The 23,703-nt window shown below is 39.0% G+C and overlaps 1 protein-coding gene across 4 annotated transcripts in view; it reads left to right on the top strand.

Moving 5' to 3' along the window:
• Positions 1 to 23,703, top strand: part of LOC111875071 (condensin complex subunit 2) — a 51,680-nt gene that overhangs the window by 23,839 nt on the left and 4,138 nt on the right. For all 4 annotated transcript variants that reach the window (XM_023871119.2, XM_023871117.2, XM_023871116.2 and 1 more), the window contains 7 exons: positions 2,900 to 3,109; positions 6,757 to 7,006; positions 9,060 to 9,254; positions 12,375 to 12,578; positions 14,102 to 14,360; positions 19,274 to 19,397; positions 21,665 to 21,811. In XM_023871119.2, the coding sequence (XP_023726887.1) occupies positions 2,900 to 3,109; positions 6,757 to 7,006; positions 9,060 to 9,254; positions 12,375 to 12,578; positions 14,102 to 14,360; positions 19,274 to 19,397; positions 21,665 to 21,811 (1,389 nt within the window). The remainder of the gene's footprint in view (positions 1 to 2,899; positions 3,110 to 6,756; positions 7,007 to 9,059; positions 9,255 to 12,374; positions 12,579 to 14,101; positions 14,361 to 19,273; positions 19,398 to 21,664; positions 21,812 to 23,703) is intronic.

Raw genomic sequence — 23,703 nt, 5'->3', positions numbered from 1 at the left:
TCAGCGAGTCCACATGCAGCAATAGAGGAGCTGTTGGAAACAATATTTTCTAGGTAGTTTATGCCAAGAGGTTATGTAACAAGGACACCACTCATGCTGCAGTCAGTTGTAAAGGCGTCTGTGAACAGAAGACTGGGAGGTTGGTATGATATGGCTGCCAGCCTGGGAGTTAGTTGAGTCGTGAGCCATTGCTGTAAGAAACTCGTAGCTGAGGCACAGGTATATATCTAGAACCCAGAGTAAGGGGAATGTCTGTTGTTGGAAATTGTTATCAGCAATGGCTAGTGGAGACTGTAATAGACTGAGGGCACTAGTCTATGTGTGATAGTGATTTGTAAAGTGTGGAGATTAGCAATAGCATTATAATTATTTGTAGTTACATTCTGTAAGTGGTTGGTAAATCCAATCTCCCATCCAAACCCCATCCCGTAGTCACTCTATCACATGACAATGTATTGCATATCTTATCAAATGTCTAGCTCTGAAGGTCTGCTGGGTTACTGTTTCCTGAAGTTATTTAGCCATCCTTCTTGTATTCATTTCCTTGTTTGCATGTACTGAAGATTTCCTTTTCTCTTTTAGAGCTGTCACTCTGTATGACCCTTTATCTAAATCTTCTTGAATTATCCTCAAAATTTCTTCACCTGTCACATAATGTGCTCCAAGAAAAATGAGAACATATAGTATTTCCCAATTGTAAGTGTGAAAATCTCGTCCTTTACGTTATTTCATTGAAGTTGACTGTGCTTTTCGTTAGTCATTGCAGTGTGAATATTATTTCTGTTACAATCCATGATATCAAATTTAATAGCCAAAATATGTTATGTGGAAAAACTTACATGCCTGGATAGATGGTGCGTTCATCACATCAAAGACCACTCCCAATGCCATTCATGTCTGTGATGGTTCTCCTGCATTAACAACTGTGACACCTATTTTTTTTATTGCTATTGGGGTGGGACCAAGTCCCTTGTACTACGACCATTTCTGGCCTATTGTACCAGCCCCAGATGATAGGTGACAGTGATTGTGGAGCAGTTGATGGAATAAAGATTGGCAGAGGAAACCGAAGTACTCGGAGAAAACCTGCCCCAGTGCCACTTTGTCCACCACAAATCCCACTTGACCAGACCCGGAATCGAACCCGGGCCGCCGCGGTGGGAAGCCAGCGACTAACCGCTTGAACTATGGTGCAGCCACTGTGACACCTACCTCAGATGACAGTTTGAAAAGACATGCACAAAATACTGAAATGGCAGTGGATGCCAAGCATGTAGTATTGTTGCCACATTGAGCTTGATAAATGTGACCAGTGTGCTTGCTTAAGTGTTTAGGTTTTTGCCTCTACTACATAGAAGCATACACTTTTCTTTGTTCCTGAATAGTGTAGCCTCTGTAACCTTATCACACTCTCTGTTTCAGCATGTAATGTACTGAGTTTTGTGATGCTTGCTTTTCAGTTCTGCCTAGAGACTAGCTGTCCTGAATGAGGTCTTTTTGTGGTTACCTTGGTATCTTCGGGCAAATGCTGGGGTAATAGCTTGAAAGAGATGATGACAGCATCCTTTCAGATCCTTACATCCTTTGTGGTTTCCTTTTGCTTAATACTACATAATTTGTGGAATTAATGAAGTGTTGGCAACTAAGTGTGGGATCTAAACTGATTATTGCTGAATAGTGTTAGATAGAGGGGCATGCAGGGGCGTAGTTGGCTGAGGCACTATGCTACAATCCGGAAGGTTGCGGATTCAAGTCCCGATAAGGTCATTGGATTTTTTTCAATTCACCTAATCCTTCCAGCCGCACTATGGTCCTGGGGTCAACTCAGCCTCTACTAGAAGTGAGTACCAGGAATATTCTTTGGGGTAAAGGGCGGCCGGCACATAGGACTGACAACCTTGCTGCCATCTATGAGCCGATTGTCTAGAAAATGTGGGAACCTCAACATCTCACAACCCTGTGGGCCTCCATGGCCTGTTAACAGAGATACCTTTACTTTACTTTTAGTGTTAGATAGAATTACTGATTTTAGGCTTTTATGGTGGTTAACTGCTGATGTTATTTTAATTCTTAAGTGATTACACTATTTGGTTGAGGGGAGTGTTGCCATTGTATCAGAAGTTCATGCTGCTTCCACCTGCCAGTGTCTGTTCATATATAAGTTCATTCTTCAAAAAACCACTGGGGCAGGGGGATAGAGTGAAGAGTAGGGCTCGGTGGCCATCTGAACCAATAGGGACAATGGCCTGGGAAAGTTGTGCAAGGAAATAATTGACCCTTTTGATGGCTATGTAATGCATCAAAAGACCATCAACAGCTGGTGTTCCCAAGTGCTCACCATCCATAATATAGCATAACTGCCTGTGCTGTAGGTTGACCTACATGGAGAGTGGCAGGGAGGTCACTGTCAGTGGTAAGAGAAGAGAAACTTGAAGAAGGGCATATGTTAAAAGGAAGGTGGGCCAAGAAATGGGTGGTGGGTGGGTTAGGGGGGCAGAGGTGAATGCCCTCTATGCATTTGTGGCCATTCCTAGATTTGGCATGATGTTTATGAGAAGAGTATGCTTGATGATCTTGCAGCCAAGGCATAACTGGCAGCCACCTTGTCTGTTGAAGATCTCTTGTGGGTTGATATCTGGAGCTTCTCAGATATCTCTGCTGGTGTAGTGGAGGCATCTGGTGGATCCTGGATGTGATTCTTAGTTTGTTGGCCAACTGTCCTAGGATTTTTCATGAGTTTCATCTGTGTCCCAAGGCAAATTGGCTTAACACCATAAAATATATATGACCTCAGCTTCCTCTTCTGTAGTAATTCATCACTCACACTGACCCTCATTTTACAGCTGAAATAACCAGTAAGCTGAAACACTCATTGAAAACTTTGAATTATTATTGGCAGGTGGCGAGTTGTACCCTAGATGCCAGCACCAAGATATATGCTTATCGAGTTGATTGTGTGCACACGGATGCTCTTAAGATAGCTGGTGGTCTAACTGCAGGATATCGAAAGAAACATACTGACACTGGAGGGGGAGAAGAGGGAGAAGAAGGGCAAGATGGAAGTGGAGAGGATGGTGAAACAGTCCGTACAAAGAAAAAAAAACGCAAGGTTAATAAGATGTGCAAGTAACTTATTGTGATTAACAGCATGCTGCTTTTGCTTTGTGTATCATTAACAAGTACATAAATTCTATTTGTGATTTTCTGGCATTATTGCAAAATATCTGTTAATATTAGGTGAGTATTTTAGCCCTGTAACTACTAAAATCATGTCTGAGATGTGGCAGTTTTGTTTTGCCAGACAACTGGGTGGTATATGCAACATGGGAGTAATTTGAATGGAAGTTTAAAGGATTCTTACTGCTGCTTATAGGTGGCTCTGGTATGTTGAAAAGGTTACTTTCAGAAATCAAGACGTAAAAATTTGTCACAAAATACCAAAAAAATAAGGGATAAATGAAAGATTTTCTTTTAGCTTACACAGAAGCCTACAGACATGGTTCTAGACACTGAGTTCATTGTTTGTGTTCACATAATATAGAGTATTTGTTTGAAAATATGGTAGTTATCTCGTTTGACCAGTTTGAATTATAGACTGGTTATCATCATCACCACCATCATCATCTTCATCACAGATAAAAGGGGCGCTGTTGAGAATTTTGAATTCTTAAGATGATGAGGAATCAGTAGCAAGCAGATCAACAGTTTGGAGTACACCTACTAACACATGCATCCATGATTGTAAGAATGAATTTTAGCTGTGGTTTAGGCAGGAAAATAAAGAGTATAGTGAAACGTATGTAGGACAACATTCCTTAAAACGTTTTCCAACTTTAAATGTTAAAATAATTTGATTGAAATGTTTTCCTATATGACTCGTGTATGTTGTGATATGGCACATGAGAGCCAGAAGAGGTCTCGCTTAGTAATGGCTGGTAAACAACACGTGACAACTGATTTCCACAGCAACAATGCGCAGTGATAGAGGAACTGTTGGAAACGGTATTGTCTGTTGGATTCAAACTGAGGCTGTATAGCGAGCATGAACTGGACAACTTGACGAGTCACCGTCATGATGCAGTTGCAGCAGGGAATAGGCAGAGTTCAAATTTCCATCATGGGTTAGGTGTAAGACAGTCCCCAGCCAGTAACAACATGAGCAGAAGAGGACAGTGTTGGGATCCATTACCTGGTAGTGGATAGTGAAGACATAGAAGACTTAGCAAGTGTTGTAATGAGAAGCCAAGTGTGTGAATTAGGGTGTTATGTGTATTTGTGATAAGTAAGAGTTTAATAAATCAAATTATCAATCCAAACTGCATATCTGCTCACTAAATACGTCACAATATTGTGGCATGTAGACCTGTTGCTAGGTAATAACCACGAAACAAGCAACTGTACAACAACCATTGCTAACTAACAGCTCTGCAAACAAGCATGTTTCTGTGGCAACAAGAGAACACAGCAATAATGGAAGAGACTTGTTCTACGCTGTCTGTGCCGAGGTGTTATAACCAGGACCAGTTAGCAATTGCAGTCAGTGAGGATCCCTGCATGGAGGCAGGTATGTATACCTCCATCATAGCTCTGCAAATCATAGGAGGCGCTGAAAAGGGAACCCAGTGCCCGGGGTTATAACTGGGCCACCCTGTTCCTGAAGGATATAAATATGGGGACCTGGTCCTCCAGGCTGGTGGAGTCTTGAATCTGATACAGTAAAATATGGTCATGAGCCCCGCAGAACTCAGACTCAGGAATCACTGCGCTGTTGTTGACCAGCAGCAGTTGTAAAAGACAGACCTATTCTCTTGTCAGAGAGGATAGGGACTATGATCCCTTTTCTGGCCAAAGAATCATGCACGATCTTTGATTTGTGGGGTGGGGTATTGTTGTGGAGGAATGACCAGCAACCTTGCTCTCGATATTCAGGTCGAATTCGAAGAATTCTCGCCCACAAACGATTGAGGACTCAGAGATAATAATCAGAATTCACTGTTTGACCTTCTGGCAGAAATTTCCTTGAGAATGATTCCTTTGGAATAGAAGAAAACGTTTAGCAGTGTCTTTACTCGACTCTTTTGCGTGTGCACTTTCTTTGGTTTCGGCTTCTTTGGGCTCAAACATGCTGCACTATGCCGTTTTGTGACACGCTCATATTGAAAACACCATGTTTTGTCACCAGTCACAATCAATTTTGTAAATTTTGTATCACTTTGTGCCGAAATAATGTCTTTGCAGTGTTCCACTCTGGCATGTTTTTCATCGCCTGACAGTGTGTATGGTACAAACCATGCACAGACCTTCCTTTTGCCCAAATCCTCGGTCAAAATTTGATGCACAGTACTTTTTGGTATTCCCAAAAGCTCCTCGATGAGTCTTGCAGAAACACATCTGTCTGATGCAAGGTTTTCGGTCACTTTTTTCATATTTTCTTCAGTGCGACTTGTTCTCGGCTTTGATGCACTTGGAGCGTCTTCTATGTCCTCCCTGCCGTCACGAAATACAGCATATCATTGAAAAATGTTCGAGCGACTCAATCACTACCGTACACATTTTTCACCATTTCATATGTTTCTCCAGCTGTTTTGCCTAAGTTCAAACAAAATTTGATGTTGGCTCTCTGTTCAGCTGCCATTTTCCGACGAGTTATAAACCTGTGAAGACTACTACTGCAGATAGACTGAAGAGATCAGTGTCTAGTGATTGTAAATTGCATAAATCAATAACAGTGTTTTATAATTAATTGAAGTTATGACCTGTAAGTTGATGATAAAACCAATTATCAATCTGAACCATATCTCCAGTCACCCAAACACGCTACAGTATGATTGTTCAGTGAAGATGTTAGTGGATGATTAAGTTCCTGGACCACCGATTAGAGGTTATTGATACTGTTGTACTTGAGAGCAAGGACAGCTCATTCAGTAAAGTGATCAACTATAAATTTGATGAACAGGGTTTGTTTCTTGATGTGGAGCAGGGACTTATTCTTCACCATATCCAAGCTGACTCAGAGCTGCTCAGTCTCCTATAAAAAATATTGTCACGTGTTGGGTATGTCGCGCAACAAATAACTTCACGCTAGTTTTAGATCTAGCAAATTTATTGCACACTCGCTCTTACACTAACACAGTCCACAATTACTGCCTTAGCCAAAGCTTTCATCTTGCATATTCCATTGTCTTCAATGAACACTCTAATACTAGTCACTCTTTCTCTCTGGTTCAACACTGATGAATACTCCTCATTATGTAGCTTCTGCACTGGCAACACAGAAAAGAGTTACGTGATAGCTACCACTGTTGCATGATGTCGTGTTTACCGATTGCCTAGCAATAGTCACTGCACAGACTCCTCTGTTGCGTGATGTCACAGCCTATTGGGGAGGGGTGTTTACAAAGCATTGCGTAGTTACAGGATGAGTGGGGTTATGTGATGTCACTCTCACTTCCTGTTGCACAATCTAAGCATTCACGGAGTTGTCACCTAGCAACGCGCCGATACAATCCGCAACTCTCATGTTGCCCGTGTGCCCCAAGGCCTCTGTGGCTCAACAGTTCCTGCATAGAGCCAATACGCCACAATATATTGATTGATTTCTCCCTGTGGTAAAGCAACCAGGGCATGTAGCTGACTATTCAGATAAATGTAGTTGAATGTGCAACTTTGCTTTGATATACCCTGCATGCTTTCTTGGTGTGTTTGGCATAGTATAGTACTTATATTGTACTTGAAATATTGCATTCATTTCTGTAGCACAAGAACACAGTTGTGACAAATGTGGAGATGCTGAATGGGAAAATAGATGTGCAACCTGTCATTGATCCTGTTCTGCACTCTGCTGGTAATATGGGTGACTGCCAGCCTGGTGACTGTCACTTCCTGACAAGCCTTAAGATTCTAGACAACTGTGCCTATGCCTTATGTTCTGATCTGCCATACTGGGGTAGCAATGGAAAGACTACAAGTTCAGGGGAGTCCAAAGGGCAGCTGCCATTTATTCCAGGTACAGTGTATCATATACTTCTTTTACATAAAGTATGTTATTCATACATATTGTTGGTAGGCTATGAACTGAGTTTGGTCAGTAAAGTGTGAGAGTCTTCCTTAGAGGTATCAGACTTTTATTTTCCTCCCCAAGAATAACACAGTTTTGTCTTCCACATATATAAATATAAATAAATATGTAGTATAAGCTGGAATATATCAGTTGGTATAATAATGAGCTATGGGCTGAATGGCCAGGGATAGATTCCTGGCAGGAGCAAGAAATATTTTTCTTCTCCACAGCATCCAGACTGGCTCTGAGCTAAAATAGCCTCCTGTTCAGTTTGTTCAGAGACTCTTTCTCTGGAGGTAAAGGGGCCTGAGCTTGAAGCTAACTGTTCACCTGCACCTAATGCTGAGATCAAGAATATTGTAGCTCTATCTCCACTCCGACATGCATCTTGGTGATGTGGTGTTTAATTAATTAATCACAGGGACAAATTTGCCAGTACTTTAAATACACATGTATAATATTGTCCTAATATAAAAAGAAAGGTAATATTAAAATGATCAATACGGAAATAAGGTGTGAGGAATATGAACTGGATTGAGCTGCTCGGGATCAAGTGCAGTTACATTTGCTTAGTTTCTTAGTTTGTGTTGATGATGAAGTTAGATAGAGCACTGAATTATGTACAAAAATGATGACATATGGTTACTTTATTAGGTAAGATATTGGAAGTAAATGTTTAATGACTTGTTTGAGCATTTTCCAGGAGAAACTGATGAACTCTGTGAAGCATCCCAGTAATGAGAGGTAATATGCTGGACAATATTTTGTTCAGGTACTTCCTAAACGTGTCTAATGTTATGTCAGCATACTTGGTGGATGAACAGTATGAGGGGGAGTCAGTAAATAGGTCACAGCAGATGCACATGTCCATGTTCAAGGCTGGTTTCAGGAATCAAAATGGCAACCATGATTGAGGAGTGTATTACGAAAGAGCAGCATTCTGTTGTCCATTTTTTTTATGGGCAGAAGGGCTCACTGCAAAGGATATTCATAAAGAAATTTTTTTCTGTTTATGTTGGAAAGTGTTTGTCACATAAAGCAGTTCCAACTTGGTGGCAAAGTTTTGCTGATGGCTGAAGAGGTTGAAACAGAAGTGCAGAAATGGCTGAGACAACAGTCAAAAGATTTCTATGCTGTGGGTTTCGACGCACTGGTAATGTGATGGGACAAGTATATCAATGTTGGTGGAGGATATGTCAAAAAATAAATGTTTTTCCAGGTTCCAATATCACATGTGTTATGTTTGTGACCTATATACTGACTCTCCCTCATATGTCATTATTATTGCCATGATTTAGGGGTGTGACTGTAGAGAGGGTTTGGACTGGAGATCAGATTTATGAATCACTTACACACACCACTCCAAACTTCAAGAAATTACAGTGCTATCACTAATCTACAAATTATCACAGCACCTGCTAAGCTTTTTTTCCAGCCTGCTGTGTCTTCATCAGCCATTCCCTGGCAATAGCTTCTAACATTGGAGATTCTTCAGCTTCACGCACTCAAGTTCTAGTTCACAGCCTCCCTTGCAGAACTCATCTCTCAACTGGTTGCCCCAATTCTCTTCATTATAATTCCTTGGGGCGGACCACATAGGCAACACCCCGTTTTCTCGCTTTGAATGCGCGACTGTTGTCGTGGGAATGTGTTTACTGAGCTGTTTCCCAGAAACGGGTCTGAAATAACCGCCCATCTCACGATCATCGCATAGCAATGACTATACATGCTCCATTCAAGTGATCATTGGGAAACAATGAATAAAGCCACCCTTATACTTAGTTTATATGGGATATTAATTTTAAAATGGAACTTAGAGAAGTGAGGTGTGAGGATGTGGTCTGAATTCAACTGACATGTGGTAGGGTTGAGTGGTAGGCTGTTGTGAATGTAACTCAGAGAATTTCTTGACAAGCTGAATGATGTCAGCTGTTCAAGAAATACTTTGCACTGTGGAGTTAGTTATGCAGAGATAATATATTTTTTTTTAATATTGCAGATGTAACGGACAAAGAGATTTGTGCGGTGTTTGCACAGTTCTCTTTCACAAAGTGGTCTCTAGATGCAGAAGAGGAATCTAGTGAACCTGCTGCACCTTTTCTTCCTACTGATGACGATTTTGCATTTGATGTGAATGCAGTTCCAGAACCTTTACCTACAGAAGAGAATGAGGCTCCTATTGATCATTTTGAAGGTGGGATTTTGTATTTTCAAATTAACAAGAATGCAATGAGATTCTTTAATTATGAGCACAAAAAACATAAGATCTCATGGATGTCATATGACTAGGGTAGGGATGCGCATCCTGCAGTTTCTAATCCTTGAAACATGTCTTCTTTCCCGCATACATGTAACAGATTTGTTCAAAAATAGACCTGTCATATATTTTTAATTTTTAAATAGCTATTTTGCATTTTATTGCTTTTACTAACACAAAGTTTGTGACCCTGGGTTCACACTATCATTTTTCAGTGTTGAAGTACAAAGTAGGGATTTTCCTAGTGCACTTCCACATCTCACAGGAACTGGGACAATGTAATTGGTATAATGACTGGCTACAGGCTGGACAACCAAGGGATTGGAATTCAATTCCCCAGGGGTACAGCGGCGTGGACATGAAGCTGACAATTTATCTTCAACTAGTGCCGAGGTCAAGAAAACCTGCGGATCTATACCTCCACTCCCTCATATGCCTTGTGGTGTAGTGCTTAATTAGTTGAGCACAGGGACAATTTTACCTTTTTTACCTTACTTCCACATCTCACCACCGAGAAGGCAGAAGGTGGACTGTGATGGAAAGTGCTCATAACAAAGGAACAAACTTACAGATGAAATTTGCAATATGAAATAGGAATTGCCTCATCCTAAATCAAATGAAACACAAGCAGTTCCAGATATTGCAGTGATGGTGATTGATTTAGGACTATCCCACATATAAATAATTTTACTTAAGTGTTGTAATTAATTTAATTGCACAAACAGTTAATTATAAACTATATAACTACAATTTACAACTCTGGGAATTGAAACTTCAAAGTCTCCCACAGTGAAATTTTTATTTTTCACTTTCTCTTGTTCTCTGAAAAAGTTTCAGTCTTTTGCCCTTGGGGTAAGGAACTGAAGTTCTGTGCCAAAGATTTAGATTTTTAGTCCAGTCTAATCCTGAATGAATTTTCCATAATGGACAAACTTCTGTTCTGGGATGCTGAGGTAGTGCTCCATTTTGATAAAGTAATTCCTGATCCAGTGTGGGGACATATCCCTTCAGAGGGATGCATTTGTTATATCTATATTGGATGAACGTAATTGGGATGACACTTGAAATGAATATTTCCACTTTTACATATGCTGAATAAAACAGCCAAGTTGATTATATAAATACATACAGAAAAATTGAACTGACTTTAGTTCTTTAAGTGAGCGTGATATTTTTTAATTGCTGCTACAACATATGTGGCAGTCTGCATATAAGCAAATTTGCCATGTTTGGCAAAATAATTGTTCATGTTTATTTCATACATATAATAAAATCCAATATTGGAGAGAGCTTGCAGTACATCATCTGCAGCAAAGAGAAGATGTAATCAGGATAATGCAGCATTGTGAGGTGGAGTGAACTGTTAGCACAGAGAGCCTAGAAAATGATTTAGAAATGATTGTGTAGTTCATGGCTCTGCTATTAGTGTTCTTCAATCTTCAGGTTCTTGCTTTACAATCCCACTGAACTTTAGAAATGCTATAGGAAATCAATTTCAATACTGTCACTTGGGTTCAGAGTTATGACAAATCTTCTCAGATAATACAGGAGATTGGTGTTCTATGAATGCATCTTGGGGGCCTACTTTTTGAAACATATCCAAAGTGGGAAAGGATAGAATGTTGAGATATAAAACTTGCATTGGAAGGAATAAAAATGCAGACAAAATTTTGGTTGGCAAACCTCATAGTAAGACATTGTGACATGATGCCCAAATATCAGAATCTAGAAATCCTCTACTAGGCAGGAGTATGTTGAAGCTCTTCTTTGCAGCCACAAGTACCTGTACAACGGCTGGGGAATATTGCAGACGGCATTTTCTTGTTAGTCCGCAACAAGGCGATATAGAGTGAACTGGTGAACCAGCAGAGGGAACCTGCAATGACAGAATGCCCACAGGAGAGTCTGTAAAGAGACAGCCTGTAACCTAGCAATGAGTGGATGATGACAGAATTCAAAGGGTTCAAGCAAGAGTGGTCTAATGGACTATGAATATCTGTGAATACTTGTAGTGCTGCAGTTGTTTGTAATAAAAATTTAGTGTTCAGTAAATCCACTTTCCAACCCTAATCTTTTTATAATTACATGACAATATTTTTGTTGTTGTTCAAGAAATAGCATGTGAATTTGTTTAAGCTATTTTAACCGCAATGAATTCTGTGATTAATGATTAACATTTGTATTCTATTACAATAGACCTTTTTTGCAGGTGAATAATTATCCTGTAGTTAAGAAAGATCCTACATCATGCAATTAATTAAAAGTAATGATGTCCCTGTGTGTAACTAATTAAGCCCTACACCATGAAGACATATGGGGAGTGGATATATAGATCCATGTTTTCTTGACATTGGCACTAGTTGGAGGTGAGCAGTCACCTTCATGCCTCAGCCACTTTTGTCCCTGGAGAAAGAACCCCCAGTACCCTTTGGAAAGGAGACTGGGTGACCCCCGGAACTGGTCTCGGACAACATGCTGAAAAGAAAATTCTTGACCATACCAGGACTCAAACTCTGAACCCTCTTGTTATCCCCATGCAATTAATTAGTTATGTATTATCTCAGTCTTAAGTAACTTACCATGCTTTTAGTTGTAAGATGCATACTGGTTCATGGAGGAAGAACTTTTTTCCCAAACCACAGTGGTGTATGAAGTGGACTGCAATTTTTGAGGCCTTTTTTTTTTAGGAAAAAGTTGCATCCTATACACCACAGTAGGAAATATGGAGCCTTGCTTTAAACCTAATGCTTTATAGGCATGATGGTAAAGTGTCATGTATTCTAGGGTATGGTATGAAATTCAAGTCAGTAAATTGATGCTCCAGCTGGTTAGTCCCTAGAAAATGAGTCTCTGATAACCACTGAATGGGGGGTTGCATGAGCACAGGTGTCAGTCTGGATGTGGCAGTGAGGGAAAATCTGTTCTGCTGGGAATGAAAGTCTAGTTGTCGAGGCCACAGTCAGTCCACTACTGGAATGCCTGTCACTGTATTTAATGTTATTAAATTGATAGTCTTAAGTGTGACAAATTTTGAGTGGAGTTATTAATTTCTTGCAGTTTCTGGTATAGATGAAGGCATGGATTCAGAAGGTGAAGATACAGGTGCACCCATTGCATGTCGCCCACTTCAGAGAACTGCTGCAAAAGTAGTAGACCTACGTAAACACCTTTCTACAGCACCGAGCGAGTATTCATACTTCAGAGCTGGTGCCCTTGATTTGTGGGCTGGCCCCTCGCACTGGAAATTCAGACCATTTAAAGGTGTAACATATTCCGTTTACTTGCATGAAATCCTGATTGAATGATTCATGTCTGAGACTGCTTAATAGATTTCAAATTTTATTTTGGTTCATGTTGGTTTAGATACGTTACCCATACATGAGGTTCAAGTGGAATATCATCCAGTGTTCTCAAAAATAGCTTATTATAAAATGTTTATACATGTCATCAAGTATAGATTGTGTTAACAGATTTGCTGTGAGTCCTGGATATTTCCAGGATTACCATTCTGTTCTTAAGCGAGTCCTAAAGACTTAACATTATTAATGAACTTGGTCATCAGCATTTTTTCCACAGTATTTTGGAAAGAAACTGTTGTAATGGTTATCTAGTCCTGTCTGTGAAGCATACATAATTGTATCACTATATATATTGTGACATATTTGCGCTATGCAGGACACCCCCTCCCCTGCCAGCGGTGACGTAACACGTTTGGAGCGTTGCCGCTGCTACAGTAACAGGCCAGTCAACGATCCGCCCCCCCCCCCCCGCAGTGATGTAGGAAGGGATGCCGCAGTTGCTACAGAGCAGTAAACAACTCTTGACAGTGTTGCTAGGCAACCTGTAAACACGGCGTCAGGCAACAGCGGTACCTATCACATAACTGTTTTCTGTGTTGTCCATGCTGAGACTAAATAAGGAGCAGCGAACACTGTTCAGTAGTGAGTAACCAGGCAGTTAAAATGTAGCCACTGCCAGAGACAGTTGAATTGGAACAGTCGCCGAGATCAGTTGTAGTGAATGAATCATGAACGTGTGATTAGAGTGATAGTGTGAGAAGATATTGGGAGTGTGTAATACAGTGACACTGGTATAGCTCTCGCGTTATAAATACATGAAGACTACTGAGGATAGAGTGAATAGAGTGTAGGGTTTGTAAATTGTGTAAACCCGCAACAGTGTTATAATTAATTGTATCAAGGCTTGTAGGTTGTTAAATAAACCAATTAACAATCTGAACAGCGTCTTCAGTAGCAAAACACGGTACAATATAATCTAAAAGTCTGTTTGAATTTATTTATTTATTTTTTTTTATTTTATACATTTTGGGTAAAATGGCTGGCTAACAGGGGCTGAGTTGCTCCTCACTACCTTGCAGGTTTTTTTTAAACATTTGTTAATATGATGAATGTTTAATGAAATAAAGGAAAAATTGTTTGACTCTATATGTGTATTTGTTGTATTATTAATTTTTCAATGGAGGATTTGTATCTTCAGTAAATGAACATAAGGGCTAATACGGTCTACAAATCACAGGAAAGTACTTGGAAAATATGTACATTCCATTTCACATTTGTTGCTTTATATGTCTTAATATTTGGCATTTTGGAAAGCTGGCTGGTTAACAGATCTTGAGCTGAATAATACCAATAAAATTTTTCTCAATTCATTCCTTTGTTAACTTCATTGTCGACTTCTTTTCTGTTTGCTATAGTTGTTGCTATGTCTATAAATTTTGAATGTACCATGTAGCTAATCTTGGATTGCATTTGTGATGATTGAAGGTGTGGACAAGCGTCCGGACAGTGGTGCTTCTGCAGGTACAGCTGAAAACGGATCAGAAGTGGCTGTATCCCATAAGAAACAAAAGCAAAAGCAGGAATTGATGGTTCAGTTTGTAAGAGGGCAGAACAGTGGCACATTTACAGTGGAGAGAAATATTCAGGTGCTGAAGTTAACTAAGCGAACACTGCAGAAAGCTTGGAGTGTAGACCGAAATACCCACCCACCTGATGTACATTTTGATGTTAAATCCTTCTCACAGTAAGTTTAACAAATTGTATTACTTCAACAAGCTGCCCAGTAGGTTGATATAGTGATAACATTAAGAAATGATATTTGGGAAAGGTTTTTCTTGGGTTTCCTTAATTTTCCAAGATGAATGCTGGGATAGTGTCTCTAATTAGACTGTGACCATGTCCTTCCAAATCCTTACCTATTCACTATTCGTGATAATTTTTCCATCACATGTGAGAGTGTACCTGTGTACAGATACAATGGCTCTTCAGAAAGCGACCTCCATTTAGTTTGTGCAACTAATATAGGACCTGGGGAGAGCTCACGCATGCAAGATAGTCACATGACTCATTGCCTTATAAACCATAACATAACTTCTCCCCTAGTATATATAAAACTCTCAACACAAATAAGTAATCAAGTCATTACCATATTTGTGTCAGTTGAGTGTACTAACTATGTTAAAATTACGTGACATGTTTTGGGTCACTTGGAGCAATCATCAGGCAATACAGTATTTTAAGCTATTTATTTTTTGTGTTGATGGGTATTCCCTGAAGATTCTCCCCTAGTGTTTGTTCTTGACTCTACAGAATGAATAATGCTGTGCCCTGCGATAGATAATCCTGCCAGCAGCAAAATTTTCACTATTATCCACTTTCTTCACACTAAAAACACGAGTGCTGCAGAAATCCATCGTCAAGTATGTGTGATTTACAGCCAAAATGTAATGGATGAAGGAACTGTAAGACAATGGTGTAGAATGTTCAAAAATGGAAGAACAAATGTTCGCTATGAAGTATGATGTGGTCAGTCATCTGTTGCGAGTGATGATCTTGTTCGAAGTGTTGACCAAAAAATTTGTGAAAGATTTCGCTTCACAATTTCACAACTTTAGGGTGAATTTTCACAAATTGTGCACATTGTTCTTTATGATATTTTAACAGTTAAGCTTGGCTATCACAAGTTTTGCATAAGGTAGATTCATGATAATGCTCATGGGTGTGCATAAAATGCAGAGAATGGCTTCAGCTTTCACTGTTTGATAGCGATACCACAAAGATGGCAATGAATTTCTCAGTCACATCATATGAGTAACAGGTGATGAAATCTGGGTTTCATTTGTGAATGTTGAAATTAAAGAGCAATTAAAGCAGTCAGTGCGCACACATTCACCAAACAAGCTGAAAAAGTTTGAACAAATATCTGCCTTCTGGAAAACTGCTGGTAACTGTTTTCTGGGATAGGAAAGCAATTCTGATGGTGGAATTCATGCAAGAAGGGACCACAATAATGTCACAAACTTATTGTGAAACACTCAAAATACTGCATAGAGCCATGGGATTGCTGACATATGGTGTACTGCTCCTCTATGATAAAATATTTGTCCACATACAGCTGCTCACACTTGAGCACTGCTGGAGCATTTCAGCTGGGAATTGTTTGACCACCTTCTTTACAGGCCTGATCTCTCTTTGAGAGACTGCCACCCATTTACCTACATGAAGAACTGGTTAGGATCACAACACCAATGAGGAGCTGATGGAAGGTGTGAGATTGTGGCTGAGCTCACAGGCAGAAGAATTTTTTTCACTCAGGCATACAAAGAGCTGGTTCCCTTATATGACAAGTGTCTCGATTCTGGTGGTGACTAGGTTGAGAAATAGCTTAAGTATGTACATAATTTTTGTATATAATAAAATTTTGTATTCTCATTGCATGTTTTGTTAACAGCTCACTGGAGTTACTTTCTGAATAGCCCTTGTATAGATGGTTATCATTGCATGATATAACAATAAGTCAGTCCAAATATTCTCTTCATTTTCTTTTTGTAAAAGGAACAGGATCACTAAATAACTTGGAGGCCCAGCATGATGTTACATGATAATAAAATTGTTTACTCTTTATGTCAGAATTAAAATTCCACTTGAAGTAAGTTCAGCTGCTTATCCTAATTGTTCTATTGACCATCAACACAACATTCATAGATGGCAATTTAATAGTAACCACCTAATTGTTTCTTATTTTCTAAAATCGCTCTGGACATGATTTCATTAATTACTGATCATTATGAGGTGAATACTAGTAAATAAAACATATTAATGAACTTCATACTGCTAGCTGCCTTGCAGTTAGAAGTGGATTCAATTCCAGTGAGTTTATTACGTCATGCATATAACATGTAAGTTAAAATAAATAACTGTGTCTAAGGTTTTAAAATATATTAGTGAATTACAGGATATACATGTGGAAGTTATGAAATTTTAATTATCACCCAGAAGAAATAGAGACACAGGTGCAAGAAACTGTATGTGAGTTGGTCCTTCTCTACATATGCCCCCTGCAAGGCCACTCATTTTCCCCAATGATGCATGAACTGCTGGATACCTTGACCATAGAAGGTCTCATTTTGACTGTTTAGGAAGTCCTCCACTGCAGAAATGGTATCATCGTCTTGGAATTGCTTACCACAAAGTAGCTTCTGTAGCCGTGGAAAGAGGAAGAAGTTGCTTGGTACAAGGTCTGGTGAATGTGGTGGATGGGGGAGAATTGCATATCCCAAACTGGCAGCAAGTGTCATCATAACATGAGCAGCATGAGCTGGTGCATTGTTGTGCAGAAGCTTCACAACTTTTCCCAGCATTCTGCATTGCTTTTTCTTGATTTCCTCCTGTAATTTTCTCAGAAGGTTCTGATGGTTCTCGCCAGTGATGGTGACTCCCTTTTGCGCATAGTTGGTCATGATGACACCCACTGATCCCAGAACACACTCAGCATCACCTTTCCTGACGATGACTGGGATTTTGCCTTCTTTGGTGGTGGGGACATCAGTCGTTGTTTGCTTTCCATGCAATACGGACAATTCTTCTTAATGACGGGGCAGCATTACACAATTCATTAATTGCTACACCATGGGCCTCTCTTAAAATCTTCTATATAAAGTAATATCGAATTTCCCTATTGTCTATGGAAACGCACACAAAGAATGTCTAACGACTGATTCAGTGTTTTTGAAAACATCATTAATAATCTTATTATAGTACTTCCAATTTTTAATTTTTATGTAATCTGAACTTTTGTATTTTTACATAAGCAATTTTAAAATTGTACGATTAATAGTGTTATATCCATTTTATGATTGCAGTTAAATGGTAGATTTTTGTTGATATGTATTTGCCTGATGATGGCCGATAGTGGCCGAAACATGTAGCAAAGCCACAGCTGTACGCTGACTTTGATGTTTTACTATTTGCTGTGTTGTGACGGTTCATTAAAGAGTTGTATATTATAGCACAGCAGGATGCATGAAATTAAGATTATAAAAGGTTTTGATTTGTTATAGTTGTTCATACAGAGCAACAGGTAGGGTTATAGTTCTGATCATTCCGGTCTAGTGCTGAGCTGATATGTTTGCAAACTGAATCAGTTCACAGTCCCCAGCTTGTGTAACAAGCAGCCAGAAGGTTTCTTATGGTTTGTCTAAACCTCCATGTGAATTCTGGAATAACATTTCAAATTAGACCATGGCTTTCTCCTTTCAGATCTTAGCAACCCAATATCATGATAATTTTGACAGCTCATTTGATGGGATGTGCCCTCTGCAACTGAAATCAGTAAAGACACAAGCTGAAACTGTCTTCAAGGACTTCTCTGAGGGTATAGATACTTGTAATGTGATAGAAGATAAATTACTGCTTTGTTAACATAGCATATTTTGTAATTAATTTTGTGACTGTACTGTTGTGGAATGTGGTCCCTTACTTTATTGAGGAAATGATGTAAATTATAAATATCTGAAAACAAAATTCTCAGGAAAATATTTGTACCCAAGAAGGATGAAGTAGATGGGCAGTTTAGAGTCTTACACAACATGGGACTTTGTGATTTATTCGTGTCGACTAGTAATTTTAAAACAGAAATTTAGGGCCTTTTGTGGGTTGTATATGTAGCACACTTGGGGAAGACAAATGCATGCAGAAATTTGATGAGAAGACATTCATGGAAAGTGGTCACTTGGAGAAAGACCAAGGAGGAGGTGGGAACATAACATTAAAATGGGTCTTAATGAAATTGGTAGTGAGGATTAGAGGTGGATTGAACTAGGTCAGGAATGTGTTCAGTGATGAACATTGGTAGTAGCATTGATGGCTGGTAACAGGGAGCTACATATTTTTAAACATTTTAAGAATGGCATCATACAGAGGAGAGTATGCTGCAAATACAATCTTTAGTGAAATGAAATTAGTCCATTAGTCCAGGCAAGATCTAAGGTGATAGTGACTATGGTACATCTAGCACTGAGAAAGAATGGATTGCTTTGTCCCTATACAAAGCAGATTTTCTGTTCCTGCCAATGAATTTAATGGGATTACAGCTCTTCTGTGGTCACAGTGAAAGCAGTTCATCGTGTATTCATTAGGATAAAAGTCTTAACTTGTAGAATTTGAAGTTCTTGCAGTAGTGGTTATGAAGATATCTATGTTCTGGGATGTAGTACTATGTAGCCAATGGACTATATGACATTGTAACCCAGAAGATAGAACTCTTCAAGTCTTAATTTCTCGTTAATAATAATAATGTTTCCACTCTTCAAATTTTCAGACTCTTGTTCACTAAATAAGAGCTTTCCCTTGTTGTCCAGTTTCCTCTCACATATGGAGTTGATCCATTACATGCTAAAAGACTGTAAACTGTATTTCTGTGTTATTATAAAAAACAAAGTTTTGTGGTAAATGAAGAATGGCTAATGCTGCATTTGTAAAATATGCAAGAGGATACATGCTTATGACTACTATCCTGCTACATGTTGCACTGCTGTTTCTGTTTTTTGCTGTGAATACTGGGCAGATTGTAGCCAGTTCTCATGTTCTGTCAGGTCATGCTCTCCAGGTTATGGCAGGGGGGAACAGTTTTCTGATAAGAATGCTGCCATGTTTCAGGTTGGTGCTGAGCAAGGCAGCCCATGTGAATGTACATCCTGCCCCATATGAGGATGATGAGCCATCTGGTTATGATTATGAAAATGATAATGATGCATCAGAGTACTGCCCTAATGTTTCTTTAGTAAGTACTCTCAACCCTACATTAAAACTCTGGTAGTGTCTAACACTATACAATGGACCCTGCCTGAGAAGATCCTGTTTGAAATGGTTTCACACCTAAAAAGCTAAAATAATTAGGTCCAAAAATTAATATAAGAATAATATATTTGTGTCCATTTGAAAATGTTTCCCACATAGAAGAACATCCAGCCTAAAAAGAGTGGTTTTAAAAACACATCAAATATCTTATGCATTTAATACATTTTTGTCAGATTGTAATACATATATACAGAAACAAATGAAAGCAAAATACACATATAAATCACACATGTTGCAGTTCGTAGCAGCACACAGTGGTGCTCTCTGAGCGGTAGAAGTTGGGTGTAATAAGTGGTGACTTTCAGACTTCATCTTTCTAGCTGTCAGCACTGTCTTTGTGTTAAAACTGTGCTGAACATGGATCATATATAGCTGTATGCATTGCTACAATAACAAGCATGACCTGTAAGATTTTATCAGTTTCTGAGGAACTAAAGATAATTGAGGTTGAATAGCTCAGCCTATCAGTGCTGACCCTAAATAATATTATGACAAACAAGGAAAACATACTTTATGAATGTATAACTACTCATCCAGGTAGGAAGAACTGAAAAACTTTTGAATATAAGAATACTGAATCAGTGCTCCTAGAATGGTTTAGGCAGATATGGCACAATATGCATTGTAATTCTGATTTAAGGTTTTTCAGGTTGCGGCTTTCCCACATTTAATGCTCGTTCTTTGGAGTCCTGGCAAAGCCATATATACATTTCATAAATTACCCCATTTTAGTATTTCTACCCACATTTGGTGGATGAAAATTCAGTCCATAGATGACGTCTGCACCTTGATTTAGTGTTTGCACTAAACCTGATGGTCATAATTTGTCCAACTCTGGGTTACACACACTGCTGTGTGGCCAAGGTCAGCTTCTGTGTTACTGGCTGATCAGCTAGTGAACAGTACGCCTGAGCGTTTACTTGCTTGTGCATCCAGCAGGAAGGAACCACACATTACTGCATTTACTGCATCCTCTTGGAGGTAGTGTTAATGTGTGTGCAGCATATTATTTACAGTATACGTATTCAAATCTGTGTACTTGCACATAATTGTATAAAGAATACATATAAAAGGTAAGTTGTCCCTGATCTTAACTAATTAAGCACTACACCATGAAGACGTGAGGAAGTGGCTGAATGGACTTCTGCACTAGATGGAGGTGAGTGATCAGTGTTACAGCGCTCGTGCTTTAATGCCAGGGAAAGAGGCCCCCCATACTCATTGGATAGGCATCTGAGTATTGTATGCCTGAATATAGAATTTATGTGACCTTGAGGCAGAAGTGTTTAGCACTTATATGCAGAGTCCTAGTAGTACATGATGAAAAAACATCAGCCAGAACTACAAAATGTTTCATAATCACAGTAAGGGGTGATGTTCTAAGACCACATTTAGCACAGCGTAACAGCTTCAGGGTAAAGTCCACCTAAATTTTTAGCGAATGAAAGATGTCATCACATGAGTCACCTGACTTCCAGTAGACTGCTTCATTGTGTGTTTTGAATGAGTTTAAAATTTTTCTTTGATTGTGCTGGCTGTAATTTAAGCTTAAAATAATTTATTTGTCTAACTTTCAAACTATATGAGATGTGATAACGAATTTCTCACTGAAATCACTGGAAAAAATGACTTCATAAGCTTACCTTGTAACATGAATGTGTTGTATGGAAGCAATTGGATTAGAAGCTGAGGTTTATATTGTACCACTTGAAACTGCCATATGAGAGCAACCTGCTTCACATTCACTACAACAGTAACTACATTCTCTTATTTTCCCTAGTTTTGTGTGCACCACACATTAGGGGAATGATTATTTATGAAAAATATGCTGGTCAAAAATAGTCCGTAAATTGTCTTTCCGACCTTAGCACATGACTTCAGTTGTTTTATCTGCTGATGATACCTGTTGAAGAATTGACTAATATCTAGATGTGTCAATAGATTGTACTATCATATATGTGGTCACTGCTCACATTTCATATTCCCTCACTTTCCCAAGTTATTTGTCTTGAGATGAAATAACATAAAATAGAAAGTTTGTGAAATAATCTCTAAAATTTCCAAGTGCAATGTATCAGTATAGGGCTAGGAGACAGTTAAGAACAAATAGCACGAACGAAGAACGTTTAAGTCTGTGGAAGTTGTATGTATGTTGTAAGTATGTAATTGTGTCATTTTTGTGTTGTACAGAATGATGAGTTGGGAGATGCTGATGATGGTCCAGTTGATGATTTGTTGGCAAGCCAACAGCAGGATGTACATAACAGCTTCACCATGGAAGGTTCTAGAATTATTGAGGCATTTGCCGGAGGCAGTCTGGTGGCTCCTCCAAGCAAGGTTTGTACAGTTCCCCATTGTAACGTAGTTCACAGGTTTTGCACTCTGAGATCTTATCATAATTGGCGAAGGTAAAGGTGAAGTATTTCTGTACTGCATGAAGGCATTAGTGAGAATATAGGTATAAATACATTCTAGACTTCAACACACTATAGAAGTCTTCTTCATGTGCTTGTCAAGGGTATTATGTTTACTGTTTATTGTGTGGTTTTTATTTGGTGGTATGATCATTTATTAATTGATCACAGTGGCACTGCTATACATTGGACACCAAGATGTTTGGCTTTTAGTACAACATGCTTTGAACATTATTTGAACATCAATAGGTATATTTGTTTTTATTTTGCAGTATGGTACACTCTGATCTACATAGCTCTTAAAATTGTTGCTGAAGTTAAAGTTCCTGAATTAAAACATATTGTACTGTAGCATCATATTGTATGTAAGACAATGTTTATTATTATTTAGTCAAAGTAATTCAGGTATAAACACACCATGCATTTGCATTTACCACATGTTTTGACCTATATTGCGGCCATCATCAAGTACATAGAGTTTTATTATCATCATCCTTTCTATCTGCAGTATCTCCCTACTGACTGACCGAGCGACCGCCGCTTCTTGGCGAAGTTTAGTGCCAACTTTTGCGGATAGAGGGTGTCGCGTGGTGAGCGCAACGAATCCCCATGGCCGTTAATTTCGATTTTCTAGACCGGAGCCGCTATTCAGTCGGTATAGTTTGCTTGTGGACTAAAATCATGGAGTTTGTACCTCCCTACACTGGCCAGTGTTTAAACATTGGGAGTGTGTGGAAATTACATAAACAACCTACCTGTACAACACATGGGTGTATGCATGGTTGACGTAGTCAATGCCACGTAAATTCCCAAATTGAACTTAAGACTCAGGCAAGCTAATAAAATGAAGGAAAGTTGTTGAAGTATAATGAGGAGGACAGTACGGCCACACAAATAGGGTGCCAATTATGGAAATGTTGGAAGGATGCTGGCTCAGTGGATGAAGCATAAATACCTTCTGTCACAATCAAGATCTTTCAGGCCAAGGCAAAAAGTGTGTTTGATTACTGAATGCTTTTCCCTCAGACCTGAAAGTGCCATCATTCATTGCCAGTGCATGGTGGTTTGGTTGTTTTTAAGGATACTATAAATTCTGTGACTTTGAATTGACAGATGAGAATTTCCAGTCCACTGAGTTGAAGCCTTTAGCTTCTGCAGGACAGCTGCGCAGTCTGATATTACTCCCGTGTCTTCACCCCTGCCAGCATCCTGTGGGTTATTTCATTATTCTTTTTACAAATTGTAAAATAAATAATACTGATATTAATAAAATATTTCAGAGTAAGCAGTTATTGTTAAGTTTTTGGTTTATGGTTTCATGATTGAATTGCTTGCTCTGTTATACTATGTAAGACTTACCTGTGTTCTCACAGTTTCACTTTATGCCACAATTTCCATGAAAGCATTAGTCCTAGATAATAAGGGATATCTGTACCATTGAACTTCAATGAAACAGGATGCAATACAGCATTATTGAATAACACTCTGGCCACTTTAGCTTGGGAAGAATCTCCCGGTGTCCGCTGAGTAGCAGGCTAAGTGTACATGGCAGTGAAGTGGAAAGAAAATCCTGAATCGAAGAATTTCTGAAACCTTGTCACTACCAAGAGTTCTGTGTTTTTTTTTTCTGCCTACAGCAAGTATTGGTAACCCATATCAAAATGAAACATGTTGACCATTACACTTCATATTAATTGTCAAAGAACAACACAACCATCAAGTGTAACAAACGTTTACTGAAATGTTGAGTCAGTAAAATCACCTTTCATGTTTTAGTCCTATAAGACCATCTTCAGATGCTCATGTAATAAAACA

Source organism: Cryptotermes secundus, unplaced genomic scaffold (assembly GCF_002891405.2).
Source record: "Cryptotermes secundus unplaced genomic scaffold, Csec_1.0 scaffold2553, whole genome shotgun sequence".
In the NCBI taxonomy this organism is placed as follows: Eukaryota; Metazoa; Arthropoda; class Insecta; order Blattodea; family Kalotermitidae; genus Cryptotermes; species Cryptotermes secundus.
Note: the sequence above shows the minus strand (reverse complement) of the source record. Positions and strands in the feature narration are given on the sequence as shown.